The sequence below is a fragment of the Euprymna scolopes genome, chromosome 36 (genome assembly GCF_053919585.1).
Source record: "Euprymna scolopes isolate OS-2025 chromosome 36, ASM5391958v1, whole genome shotgun sequence".
NCBI lineage: Eukaryota > Metazoa > Mollusca > Cephalopoda > Sepiida > Sepiolidae > Euprymna > Euprymna scolopes.
This window is the reverse complement of record NC_136517.1, coordinates 57958183-57973064: the sequence shown is the minus strand read 5'-3', so window position 1 is coordinate 57973064 and position 14882 is coordinate 57958183. Positions and strand designations below refer to the sequence as shown.

The following is a 14882-nucleotide window of genomic DNA, read 5'->3' as shown; positions in this document are numbered from 1 at the left end:
CAGGAAGAGAAAAAATATTTCCCCATGGGGCATCTCTGATAAGATCTCTGATGGTTTCCCAGTCAGCCTTTGTATTATATCTCGTTGTTTTGAGCCCTGGCTCTTCAGTTTTTGGGTCTAGAATTTAGGGCGATTTCTACCATTATCACTGCATGGTCAGCGTTCCCGAGTGGGCCGTCAGCATTTGTTGTACAATCCTCGGGAACTGTAGTCAGAAACAGATCTAGAAGTGATGCTTGTTGTTCTTACTGGTCAGGGCAACGGGTTGAAAACGTAACCATTTGTGATAGGGAGTGAGATATAGCAAAACTATGTGTTGTGCTGCCCGCTGTATCTGTTTGAGTAGAGAATCCAAGCCAGTTTTTGTGGTGAGCATTAAAGTCACCAAATACATGTACCTGTGCGCTGGTGTCAAGGGAGAGTGCTGTGTCTATGCTGTCAGAGACTTTGTTTATTATGGTGCAGTCCTGGGTCGAGGGAGAGCGGTAGAGAAAATAAAAGTAGCTAATGTTGTGTTGTATGTTTAGTCTAAAGCACAAAGGCTTGATCGTCCGTTTCTAGGTTTGTTTCTCTAGTCAGGGGGAGGGTGTTACGAATGTAGACTCCAAGTCCGTGCATATGTCTATCAGAGTCCTTACGGCAGAGTGGGAGATAGCCAGGCATGTTAAAGTAGTTAGAGGGGATGGAGGAGTGTAGGTTAGTCTCGCTTAGTGCTAAGATATCCGGGGTATTTGTTAGGAGAAATGCTTCAACATCAGCTAAGTTAGTTCTAAGCCCACGGATGTTAGTGAATGCAAGCTTCAAGGGAGGAGGTGAGTTGGATTTGTTTGTCCCTAGGCCTGGTTTAAGCTTATTTTTTGGTTGAACTGTCATCATGTTTTTAAAGAGTTTCAGTTAGGTGAGGGGGGGCTGAACAAGAGGTTATGCAGGGTAACAGACATGCAACACAAGTAGACCATTAGGTGACCTTTCTTCAACTAGGACTGTAGCCTCGAGAAAGCCCATCGGGGATGAGTGCAGGGTCCCTTTCCATGCACGCCATGGCACTACAAACATCCCGATATTATACAACTGTTGATGGAGCAGCTGCTCTAAGCGCTACCAAAGAGTTAGGGCTCCTGTACTACCAGTCGGAAACAGCAGCCAGGAACTGTCAATCCGGTACCCTCAGCCCATCAGAAGAAGATCACCCCAATCTAATTGCACAGGCATGCGTGGTACTCAAGCACTCCCAAGTGCCCAGTTATGAGAGGTGGGATGTGTCAGGAGTGGGGGAACGGCATTCAATGCCCTAGACAAGAAACAAGATCTACCACTAAGTGTTTTGTCGATTCACTTGTGATAGTGTCTCTGCGCCTGACTAATAGGCAAAGAAGGAGTATGGAAGCCGGCGATAGACATAGCCTTAAGCAATTTAGGTTTGCAGACCGGTAATTTGTTTGAGTCACCAGCTCTAGGAAGGTTGTCGTCCAAGACTGGAGAGGCCTCCCTCCCCTTTGGTTTAGTTTCAGAGCTTTCCTTCTCCTAGACGGGTGATCTGTGAAAATCTACTGGGTCCATCAGCCCTGAGAGGGTTTCCTCCGCGCCTGGGTCCTACTCCAGGTATTTCTGCGACCCCGCATGGTTAGTAATGTTACAGGGTTAGTTTGTATAGGTTATATATCTAATGAATAGTTACACTCCTCAAAGTGATTTAGGGGTATGCAGTGGAAGCGGTTTTGTGGGGAGGCTTGTTAGAAAAGCGTTAAGGACTCTTACCTGAGGTTTCCGATTTTTTTTTTTTTTTTAACATTATGTTAGTTAAGGTTCGGGATAACGTTATAGTTTGAGTAGGTATTAGGAATTGAGCTAAGAAATTTAACCCAGTCACTGTATATTTAGGTTTACGAAGGTTAAGGTGTAGGTGCAGTACACTCAGGGTGTAACTGGAGGTACATTTTAAGTTATGGTGTATTTCGTATGTATAATTAAGTAAATAGATATTTGGACAAGTTTTCAGTAGGTGCAAATAGAAGTTGTGTCAGTATTTCTATTATTGAGGGGGAGATAATTTCAGTTTTCATTTAAGAGTCATAGTTTTGCATGACAGGGAGTATCGGATTTGGTTTAGTATTGTTTGTTGCAAAACCATCTAGGAAGAGGCAATTGTTATGTACTGAAGATCGCTTTGCATCCGAGCGCATACTTTGGCTGGTAAGTACCTAACTGGATAGGAATGAACTCTAATGTATGTCAAGGGTAGAAATGTATAGATGTTTAGTGAAGACTGTTTGGCGGTTAGTATGTGAAAGTTAGGAGCTGGAGATTAGGGATTCCACTACTAAGGCGTATGTATAATGTAGGGTTTTAGTGGCAGCTAGAGGGGAGGGGAAGATTGTTAGCTTTCAAGGGTCAGGGTTATTTACTATTTTCAAATACAGTAAGGTTTCATTTGGATTTAGAGTTTACAGTATTGTTTTAGCTTGGGAGAAAATAAAATCTTCCTTTCTTTCCCCCTATTTTGCATGCGGGTTAGACATATGCAGTCATCTTGGAGGTAAAGAGAACCAATTCTTTCGTGATTCAGAATTCATATTTTTAGGCAGTCATTAAGGTTGGGGATAAAACATTGTATCTATTCAGAAGAAGTCCTAGTGCTGCAGCTAATATCACTGTAGATTTCAGTTACAATTATAGTAAGAGTTGATTACAAGCTATATCCAGTGGTTTGGTAGATATATCAACGAGGCCTCTTTATTAGTACAAACGAGCAAAGGATAATTGTAGATATTAAGTATATTACTTAGATAAAGTTCTTCTCACTTCTAAGGTAGAAAATAAATCCACGTTTGTGCTAATTTCGGAAAATTTATCAGACCTAATGCTATTTTATCTCTAGCCTTGGTACAGAGCGTGGAAATTTTTTTCTTTTTTTTTTTTTTTTTTGGCTGGGAGAACGTGATGGAGTTTTGCTGGGGGGGGGGAGTTTAAAAGGCTAATCAGAGAAAAGACAAATGCATATATAAATTAAAATACACATAATAAATGAAAATACACATAAATTAAAATACAAATTCTACATTCTGAAATAATTATTTTAAAAATATTTTTTGTAAATGCACAAATAAAATATAATATTCAATTTAGAATATTATGAAATGGATATAATATACTTTTTTTTATATAACTTCTCTTTTTTAAATATAAATTTCTTTAAAGTCTTAAAAATTGTGATAGTAATTTTTAGAATAGTTCGAAAAAAAGCATACATTATGGATTGTTTTCCCTTTTTGCTAGTATCACTTATCCAAAAATGAAATAACAAAAAATACTTCCGGCGAATTAAAGTGCACTTGTGCCAAAATTTATTTCATCTTACACAACTGTCCGGTCTAAATGAGTTAAACATGGTGGATAGTTATTATTCATGTTTATTGCAGCTCATTTCAAATGTCTTTGTGTCCTAAAATATCAAGTATTCACTTCATAGAATATGTTTGTTTAGTTTTAACTGTTGAAATTAAAGCAGTTACAGTGTTGCCTGTCAGGGGTGTCCTTTGAACAGATGTCCTTTTTTTTTTTAAATTTTATATTTTACTAGCATTTCAGCCCAGCGTTGCACGAGTGTTTGGAGGTGTATGTTGAGAAAAAACAACAAAAAAAGTGATCAATTTTTTTAAAACTTTGACCCTTATTATGACCCCATAACATTTGTTTTGGGCTCAAATCAAGTTATTAAGTTAGATCCATGTCCAAGGAACCTATATCTAAAATTTCAAGTGTTTAGACCCAAAATTGGCGGAGGAGTTTGGTAGAGTTCTCAAAGGTCAAATCGTTGAACTTTGGCCCCTTAACAGCCAAATTTCTGGCCGAAAACGGATTACAAAGATTTTCCCAAATCTCAGTACTCTGCATATCAAATTTTGAGTCTGTAGACTGAAAATTGACAGAGTTATTGTGTAGGAAAATGTACACACACAGACACACACACAGACACGTTCACTTTTATAGATATATAGATTTTTTGCAACAATGATCTAGCCATTAACGTATGAAAGGTTCTAAACATTTCAAATCAATACACACAAGTGCAAGTGCATTTCATTATAAAAATTCATTTGTAATAATTATCCGTTGATTAAAATATAATTAGTAAGTGCTATATTACAAAATAAAACTTTTCTACTTTGTGATCATATGTATAATCGCTATTCTACTAAATCCTTGGAATTGCCTCTAGGAAGATTACTTGGAAGGCCACCAACAGCTATGAAGCATGCTGAGATGCATAGCTTCTGCAACACAAACTGAATCAAGAGATCCTTCAAGGTAGGTGTTCTAACTTTATGAATTTCATGTCTTCAAAAGTCTATCTCTGAAATTAATTCTTCACATGGTTTAAAAAAATACATTTTCCCTTATTTCTGAATAGTACTACTTGCTTCTATCCAAGATTAGGAAGATGTTTAACTACAGGAAAATTGATTGGGATGAGTTGCACAGCTTCCTAGGTGACGTTCTAGAGAATTTTATCTTTGGTACGTCTTCGAATGCTGCCATTAAGGAAGCGACAGACTAGCTTCTTGTTGGAATTGACACCTTTATTCCTCATCATAAGTTTCAAACCAAACCTCATTCTTGTTCCTGGCTATCATTTGTTCATGCTTCTGCCATTACCAATCAAAACTATTAATCAGTTTCATTGCGATCGTTTTGAGGCTTCAAGACAATCCTACAGATTGGTTAACAATGCTAGATTTAAGCTCCATTTTTCAGTTGTTAATTGCAATAAAAAAAACATATTGTTTATATGAAGGAATATAACATATCACTCAATATCCAGATCAGATATATACATAGCAACAAATAATTTAAAAAAAATCTACATTATTTTTACAAAGTACTAACCTTCAAACGGCACAAGTTGGAGCCAAATTGGATTATTAGTTTACAAATTACAATAAGTTATTGCAGTAAAGCTACTGCTGAAAATTTTCAAAACAAGAGAAAAATCTGAATTTCGTATGTGGATAAACCATTGCTTTCTGATGAGAAAAATACTGTTCAAGCAAAACAAAGGCTTGATAAGTATTATTTGAAATCTGATTCATCAGAAACAATGGTTAAGAGCTGATGTTGACTTTTTGGTCATATAGACATTAATGATGCTGAATGTTTATGTCGCCCAATTCAACATTTGTTCCAGAAAATAAAAATAATCCACAAACTTGTTTTGGCTGGATAAGTTGTGTGAGATATCGTAGAAGTTAACGCTATCAGGGTGCAGCGTATTCACCATTTTGGATGACATTTGTCAATGAGAAAGCTGTTTTCAAAGTGGGTGCTGCATTTGCTCTCAAAAACAATGCATCAATGATTCAGAGCGTTATTTGCAGCTATTTAAATGCAACAAAAAGTTTTTGTGTCAATATGTGATATAATGGATGAAACTTGGGTCCACCACTTCATCGTGGAGTCAAATCGTCAATTAACTGAGTGGACAGTGGCAGGTGAAAGCCATCCAAACCAACCATATACTTTATTAAAGCAATTATCATACAAGAAATAAGAAATTATCAAAACGTCAGGCAAAAAATTGGTATAAAAGTTCTGTGCTTGTTAAGATAGAGTTGACAGATCGATTTTTTTAAATGTTGTTTTAAGCAAAAACATTTGTCATGTCGAAAATAGTAATATATTCAAAATTTATTAAAATTCATTAAGTAGAAAATTATAGTTAAAAGTAGTTTTTATGGAAAATGGGGGTGGGGGCTCCCTACATGTGAACACTTTGAAGATTGTGAATACAGGGGACATACTTATCTCCTTTTCGCTACTGTAATACTGACAGATTTTTTTTTTTTTTTTTTTTTTACTAAAAAAAGAATTTTAATTAAAAACACAAAGTTTTACTCAAATTTTCGTAATTTTTGGACATATTACTATTTTCGACATGCCAATTAAGTAAGTTTTCGCTTAAAACCATATTTTAAAAAAAAAAAAAAATCAATCTGCCGACTATTTTAATAAGCACCAAAAGTTAAATGTTATATGCATTAAAAAGATGAATTACAATTTTATTATTTACTGAAAAAAAGAAAAAATTTCAAGCCAAGAAATTTACTTTATCCAAAATTTGGGTGAATACCAATGGGCAAAGTATGGTACAATTAAACTTCCTAAGAATTTATTTTTTTATTTTTATTTTTTTTTCTAAACATAAATTAAGCAAAATCTCAGAAAACAAATATTGTCATAAATTGTTAATGGGTAAATGCGTAGTTTCCCTAAGCCACATAATTTTATCGGAAAGCCGATATAAGCGGCACAAATATTCTTTTATTTAAAGATTATGACACGCTGAATGTATTGGGTTTAAAATCAATACTAAGTCATACATATGAAATAGGAAGAAAAAATAAAACACTTTAAATTAGCTGGCATAGATTTCAAGATAACCACTCTGTAAAACTAGTTAATATAAAAATTGAAACTGAGAAGACGTCAGATGAAAAGTATTTTATTGAGTTATATTTAAAGCAATTAAATATTTATAAAAAATATTTGTTTCACAAGAATTCTTTTGCTTCAAAACAAACTAAAAGACTTTCTTTTGACTGGTCATTTCTCCATTCATATTTGGTTAAATGTTTTAAAAAAACAAACAAAAAACAGTGTCCACTTAAAAACTACTGGCCTGGAAAGAGGTGATAATTTTACTTACATTTATATGCGAAACTTATCCAGTATTCTAAAAGTCTATCATAAGTCAAGGTCATTGGTTACCCTACTAGGGTATTAAGACCATATGCTAAGATTTTGATCCTCTTCTGTCGAAGAGTTTCAAGTATCACTAGTAATTCACATGAAAAATACGAGGGTAGGGTCACTAGCTCAGTAGAAAAACAAGTATTGATATAGTCTTTGTGGTTCTTCCATTCTGTAGCCAGGAGTGACTTGAAGGTTTACTGAGGGGGCATTGATTGTGTGAGAACTTAGCCCGTTCCAAATAGGAGTCACTTTACTAGAGAAGAACTGACCATGGGAGCCAGGATGATGCTGGATCTGCATGTCCCCTGATGGATGAGTTAAGGGCAAACAAGCTGTTGGCGCAGTTAGAGCAAGGTCTGTTATACTGGACATTGTCAAAACCCTTTATTATTTTTTTAGACCTGTAAGATATCGGCACGTTGTCTGCGGAATTCTAGAGTAGGAAGATTGAGATGGGTGAGGCGTTCGGAAAAAGGGTAAATTGAAAATGCCTTGTACATGTCTTGTTACTCTATGCTGGACGCTTTCCAGAAAGTCCTTTTCTTTTTAATTTTAGACACCAGACCAGAAAAGCATATTCCAAGTGTGGGCGGATTAGGAACTTATAAAAAAGCAGGAAAGAGTATCCAGAGTCGTAAATGTGCATTTGATGGTTCCAAGAATCCTGTTGGCTTTGTTGACTTGGAATTCAACATGCTTAGTGAAAGACAACCTTCGGTCAATGATTACATCAAGATCAAAGTTGTTTTTCTTGAGGTGGTCATTAATGTCCTCGAATATTAGCCATTCCATAATCTTGCAAACAACAGAAGTGAGAGAGACTGGTCTGTAATTAGCAAGGTTGGACTCGTCACCTTTCCTCAAAATAGGGGTTACGATGGCAGACTTCCACTAACAAGGTACAAATTCATTGGCGAGGCTGGTATTGAACAGGATGCAGAGAGGATCCATGGGTGTATATGGTCTGGCCTTAATGACTTGTCAGTTCTGATGGATTGCAGAACTTCTAGAACCTCTGCTTCAGTTATGACCTTAATTTCTGAATCCATATGTTTAGGAGTGAATGATGGAAGGGAAGACATATCCTCTCTCATGAAGACACTATAGTACTGTTTAGATGCAGACAAAGGATCAGTTCCTGTTACGCAGATCTGGGATGTTATGCTTCGTTGTGTTCCAGAAAGCTTTATTGTTAGAACATGTCTCTGGCTAATTTGAACTCAAAATCTTTCCTAGCATTTCTAGTTGTGTGTAAAGGCTCATTCCTGGCTATGATGTACCTCTATAGGTAGCCACGGCTGTCTCTTGCATTGAGATATTGGATCCAGGAGTGGTGTTTTTTCTTGACTTTATGAAGAGCAGCACTGTTTATCTACAGGGGTTTTCTCTTAGTGCATGGGTTTAAAATAATTGTTTTTCAGACTGCGTATGTAACCGCCAAAAAACATGTTTTTTGGAAGTTAGGGATTAGGGTCCATGGTCCTTATATAAATATTTATTATTTTAAAAATTTTTAGGAACATCACATCCGCCCCCCCCTCGCTCCCAATGTAAACAGTAAAATCTTCGGAAAATGTTAAATGGTGTTCTAATTGGTAAATGTCGGTGGGTTATTTTTTGAAAATTTGAAAATTCTATGTTCCAGGTAAAAAAAAACAAAACAAAAAAAACAAACAGATAAATTACCCCCCCCCCCACTCCAACTTGGAATGCTTTCCTTTTCTTGTTTTATTTCTTTTTCAGCTAATTTTAAATTTTCCACCCAAAAAGTGCTATAATGTATTTTTGAAAAGTAGAAAATTCTATGTCCTGGAAAAAAAAATCCCCTCCCCCAACGTAGTTTGCTTGGTGAAGCCGTCGTTTATGCTACAGCGTGCATGCGCGTAGCGTAAACGGAAGCTGCAAAATGGTGGAAAGTAGTTCGTGGGTTCAGGGGTAAATACCATGCAAACGGTAAATTTGCCCCAAGTTTGACTATCAGATTCGTTGTCAGCGACCTCAATTACCTATCAAAAATAAATTAGAGTGGTCGGTGTTCTGTAGTAGCGGATCTAGATGTTTACCCGGAAATTTTGCAAAATGCCAGATTCGTTTACAGCGGCCTCGAAAACCCCTAAAAACACAAACTAGAATAGTCAGCATTCTGTTACAATTATAAGTAACATTTACCCAGAATTTTTACCGAGCTAAACCTAAAAACCGAGTTAAATTCTGTAGAAGTACCATAATAAAATGTTTCTGAACGGTTCCTTTAATTTAGTGGGCAAAGACACATAGGCTACACTGTAGCCTGGCTACAGTGTACACTGGCTACAACAAATCATGTCGAAACAAAACAAAACCAATTAAGCGGACGCACACACACCCTTATTATTATTATTTTATTTTTTATTTTTTTTGCACTTTTTTCAGCGTATTATTATCAATCGGACACTAATCTACCAAATTATCAAAAACAAAAAAGTCCATATTTAAACATTTGAAAGGTGCTCAATTTTTAATTACAACCTTCTAGTAAATCGATCCCCCATATTGGAAACACTCGACAAGAACACGTCACAAATTAAATAAAAACAACAAGGTACTTGTAAGGAATGAGTGCCCATAGAATATCAGTTCTAATGGAGTCATTTCCAAATATTGGCGGAGAATCTCGAATTAGACCCGGAAATGTGCGAAGCAGTTTACGATTTGAAAACCATCCAAGTGCGTAAAAAGTCAGTCGACAATAGGCATGAGAAAGGTTACGTTTTAAAAACAAATTTTAGTTCCTTAAAACTGCTTCGGCAATTTCCGGTACTGACTCTGAAATCTCCGTTATTACTCAGAACATTATTAAAAATAATATCCCTGGGTGCCCATTTTCATGATAAATGGCAGCACATTCATGCCCATCACCAATCATAATTAAGAATTTGTATCACGTGACCTAAATGGCAACCATTTGAAATTTAAGAAAATCCGTCTGTTTTAAAAAAAAAAAATGTTATATATATATATATATATATATATATATATATATATATATGTCTACTTTGAGTATTTGCAGAATATTTTTTCGGGTTAAAATGAAGTACCAAAATATTTTGTTAAATCTGAAAAACAGCCAAGTTCGCTTGCATATTTTAAAACTGGTAAACATTAATCCTAAGTAGCTTTTCCAGGGCATTCATATGTATCAGATCAGATCAAATGACAAAGAATGGCAAAGAAAGGCGGAACTTTTAACATTTTTTTTTTCTTTTCAAACGTAAAAGTATACTGTCTCTTCTGGTGCCGTATTTTATTTTATCTTTCCTGAGCGTCCTCGGTCATTGAAGGAGAAAGCCTTCTAGCCTGCGTCAATTTTAATTTTTACTCCAATTCAGAGTGCTCCTTTTGGGGGAGATGAACCTTGTGTCAGACTCTGGTTTCGTGGAGAGGCAAGTAAATAGGCGAACATGAGCAAATTGCTACTCACCAAAAAGGCACTCTAGATTGAGGTTAAAATAAAAATTGTCACAGTCTAGAAAGATTTCGAGCTTATGTTACCGTGCTAATTCGGGTTTTACGATCTTTTATTAATTGTTAGGTAAAAGTAAAGTACAGAATAGTTAAAAAAAAAAAAAAAAAAAAAAACTCCCTCCCCTATGTTAATGGCTTTCTGACATTATTTTAGTACGGTAACATAAGTGCATAACTACTAAGATTTCTCCTTCGCTGAGTGAGGACAGAAAATTCGAGTGCTACACCACTTTAATACTAATTCTATTTTGAAAGTAAAAAAACAAAATAAATAAAATACAATAGTAAAATCGGCAAATATTTAGAACATACGTAAAAATAACCGCTAGTTTCTTTAATATTCAAAGCAGGCAAATTTTCAATTTCAATTGGTTTTCATGGATTAGTTAATTTGAGTTACGCGGGACAAATCCTTGATTAGATTGGTGGCGGGCATAAAATGTTCTGCCCAAAATAAAATAAATAAATAAAAACAGAACACACAGTTCAACGCCGGTGTAGTTATTTTTTTTCTGCTTCAAGAACACGAGTTTCATTTTGAATGATCACCTTTCAGCCGTTGTCAGAACTCATTACCAGATTTTACAGTCAATAGGTGTAGCCTAGCCATGGGGACCGATTTATATAAGCACTGATTTTCGAAACAAAGCTAGTTTTGAAAAATATAGCATCGCAAATTATTCGGAAGTTGCTTAGTCGCATCATCACCCATTTCCGATTTCGCGATTCATACGTAAAAAGAGTTTTACAGAAGGTTCTTTTTTTTTTTTTTCATAAAGAATAGTTAATTATTTCTAATTAAAAGAGAATGTTTAATCGTTCAGCGTTTTTTTTTTTGGTTTTTTTTGTGTATTTGTTTGTTTTTGTTTTTACATTAAAACTCGAAAAGAGAATAAGCGGTAGCCATATTATGACACACTGGTAAAGGTTAGGTGTGAATAATTGCATTTTGTATTCAAAACTCAAAAATAAAATATTACACTTATTCTTTCAGGAAGACAAGAATACATTTTCCAGAGATAAGAACTCAATTTAAAAGTAGAAATTAATAATATTTTAGCTGTAAATTATAAAAAAAACTAATCACATGACTTTAAATTATACGAACGAATTTAAAGCAGACATCATTTTTTTTTTTTTTATAATACTCCTAAGTATAATGACAAAACATGGGTTAATAATATTACCTTCGTTGTTTTGGGGATCCGGCGTAGCATCCTTTAAAAATGGGAACAGATATCTCTTGATGGCAGATATATCTTGGAACTGAGACAATAACGTTAATTGACACGACATTACCGCGAAATAAAATGTAAACAACTATGACATGTTAAGTTTATTCTAGAGTCCCACGTCAACCATATTGGCACGATCGTTCGTAACGACCAGTATGAAGCAGATGCATTCGCCGAATAACAACTAAAGTTTTATATTTAATTACCAGCGCTTCTAAAATTTTACGTTACGGGTGCAAATAATTTCTGATTAATTTCTATTATTTTCATAACAGGCTTAATGGTGAATATTTGTTACAAATGTAAATATAATTTTATAAATGTCAATGAATCGAATATACTGTATGCAGTTGAATACGACTCAATTTACAATTTTGGGGAGCGTCAATTATTCGATAATATTAAAAATATACAAAATTACGATAAAAACGTTATGGCTGTTTACAAAATGTATATTTAACTCTAATCTTGATTTATTTAATATTTATAATCCAATGTAAAGCAATATTTTATTAAACAAATGTCTTGAAAGTTTAAAAACAAGTGCAGTATAGTTATATGCAGAATAATAATCGCTCCCTTCAAGCGGTCGATGCAAATAACTTAAAACAAGTTGTTTACGAATTTCAATCGGATTAATAAATATGGAGTTACTGGATTTACACCCAAGGATTATGAAAGCTTTAAAAAAATGTAAGTCTTCTTTTATTGTTATTTAGGATTTTTTTTTTTTTTAATACTTTTTCAACTGACATCCAATAGGCAATTTGACAATGTTGACAGTGTGAAATGAAACTTTTAAAATGCACTTTTTCTTTTCTTTCGCAATGTTTAATTGTTGATGTTGTAGAATTCATAAAAGCAGATGATTTATTTATATATTCTATTTACTTTTAACAAATTGTTACTTTTTGAAATATATATTACATGAAACTTTCATTCATACATTTCATTTGTCTCAATCTAACTTTTTTAGAGTAAAACCGCCGCGACGCCGCGAGCCGCGTTGCTAATAATCCCACCCAATGGTTTTATTTTATTATTATTATTTATTTATTTATTTATTTATTATTGGGGGGGGGGGTTACATGTAAACCGCCTGGGTACTTCTACACTCTATCACCAAAACTTGAGACGCCATTTTATTTCACGCACCTGCCGTTAAAATGCAAGGAAAAAAATCAGTATTTTAAACTATGGTCGAAGTTCGAAATAAATAACAAAAAACAAAAACTTCCGGAAAGAACTATGAAAAAAAAGTATATCCATAATTGTTTAATTGGAAATGTTTCGATTTAATTAATGAAAACGAAAGTTTTTCATGAAACATATTTTTTCTTTTTTTTATTATTAAAAACAAAAATTGAAAATGACATATCCATTGTTTAAACTGGACGAGCACGAGCGTTGGGGAATTTTTCTGCGAATAAAATATTTTAAAAACTCGTAATTTCTCTTATTAAAATGGGTTGTTTATTTTCTTTATGGAATATACTTCCAAAATAAACTATTAAAGTTGTTTAAAAAAATAATAGAAATATTTTTTATTTTAATAAAAAAAAGTGTTTACAAAGTGGCAGCGCGCGTTCATGCAGTCTTTTATTTATTTATTTTTCGTATGAAATCAATTGAATTTTACGAGTTAATTTTTTTTTTTTTTCAATTTTTAAACTTTAAAAATCTATCAAAATTTTTCTATTGGTTCAATTTTTACGATATTTTCAAGGTCAATGCGAAATTTTATGTTCTTTCCAATAAACTGAATATAATAGTTTAAAAATGTTTTTTTTTTTTTTTAATTCACCCCCTCCCTGTCCATTAAAATTTAAATAATTTACTCCCCAAAGTTTTATATATCACAAATTGAAGATAAAAGATCAATAAATAAAATATTCTAATTTAAAACAAAAAAGTGTTTGTTTTTTTTTTTTGGGGGGGGGGGGTTACCTGTAAAGTCCAAAGTGTAAAACTTCTAAAACCATGTTGATTTGTTTTTTTTTTAATGAAAGCTCATGTTATGCTTAGATTGTCAAGTAAATATCGGACGCTGACAAAAATTTATTTTTTTTAGATATTTAAAAAAAATTTACGAGAAATAAAATATATTAATCAAAAACTTGTGTATTTCATTGAGAGAATAAAAAAAATCGGTAGAGTTTTTTTGTTTTTAACGGCAAAAACAGATAAGTGGAATGTGTTCATTTTCAACTAAAGTGGCCCAAAAATACTAATTTTGGTTTACAGCACGCAATAAAAAGAGACATTAATTGTGGCGATTAGAAGTCACCGGAAGATAAACTCAAAGAAAATCAGACATTTGTCTCCCTTTATTTGAACAATGAAAAACATCCGAGTTCACGTTTTTTTGGAATCCTTGTTTAAAAAAAGATTTTATTTAAAAAGGACATCGAATATAAGTATAAATATGGATACATTCTTAACAATGAAAGTACCCATTGAATAGTATTTTTATAGGTAAATGATTTTTTGGAATTTATATTTTTTATAATCGAAGTAAATAGAATTTCGTTGATTTTCTTTAAATCTTTTTTTAAAGAAAACCGATTTAAAAAAAAAACAAAGACAAATATTGCATAATTTGCTATTAAACCTGTTTTTTTTTTTTGTTTTTTTTTTCTTAAATTTAGTCTTTGCTCCTTTGAGAAAAAGATTAGGGTTTTAATTACATTTTTCAATACATCTAAAACCAAGCTCCTATCTTTACATCATCAATGCTCTGATCCCCATCTGGCATCAATTGAAATGGATGGCTCTCGTCTTCGAGAGGCTCCATGTTTTGACAAGCTTCTTGGTTTGACCTTTACTCCTGATCTGAAATGGAACACGTACATCAAATCTGTTGCCAGGGACGCTGGGAAAATGGTGGGATCCTTCTACCGCTCCAGAAGATATCTCACTACTGATGCAATTCTCTATCTGCATAAAAGCCAAGTACGTCCAAGGATGGAGTACTGCTGCCACATCTGGGAAGGAGCTGCTAAAAACAGCCTATCCTGCCTTGACAGAGTACAAAATAGACTCCGTGGTTTAGTGGGGGATGCCCTTTTCTCTTCCCTGCAACCTCTCTCCCACAGAAGAGATGTTGCAAGCCTGTCTTTGTTTTATCACTATGGCAGGTGCTCGTCTGAGCTCCAACCCCCCCCCCTCCAATCTTTCACGATAAACACCCATCTGGCTGAAACTACTGTCAATAATTTTCCCCACTCTTTATCTGTGCCTAAATGTGGAATTTTGCTGTTTTTCAGGTTAATTAGGGTTAATTATTTATGTCGAGAGCACCAGTGCATATGAGTATGAGTTATCTGAGCACATTCAATAAAAGTATTTGTAAAACAGGCCCAGGAATGCAATGATGAGACAGGGGTTGGAACT

General features: G+C 34.1%; 2 protein-coding genes across 11 annotated transcripts in view; one reads left to right on the top strand and one right to left on the bottom strand.

The window, feature by feature from the left end:
* LOC145260522 (rab3 GTPase-activating protein non-catalytic subunit-like) overlaps positions 1-11668 on the bottom strand; it is a 173746-nt gene extending 162078 nt beyond the window's left edge. For 6 of the 10 annotated variants that reach the window (XM_080118657.1, XM_080118658.1, XM_080118659.1 and 3 more), the window contains exon 1: positions 11442-11640. In XM_080118657.1, coding sequence (XP_079974783.1) covers positions 11442-11550 — 109 coding nt within the window. In that variant the 5' untranslated portion in view covers positions 11551-11640. Of the gene's footprint in view, positions 1-11441 lie in introns of all 10 variants that reach the window. The other 4 variants (XM_080118664.1, XM_080118666.1, XM_080118667.1 and 1 more) reach the window with 2 other exon arrangements.
* Positions 11669-12053: 385 nt separating this feature from the next.
* Positions 12054-14882, top strand: part of LOC145260524 (DNA repair protein XRCC3-like) — a 313200-nt gene continuing 310371 nt past the window's right edge. Inside the window, exon 1 of the mRNA XM_080118716.1 lies at positions 12054-12182. Within this exon, the coding sequence (XP_079974842.1) occupies positions 12134-12182 (49 nt within the window). The 5' untranslated portion in view covers positions 12054-12133. The remainder of the gene's footprint in view (positions 12183-14882) is intronic.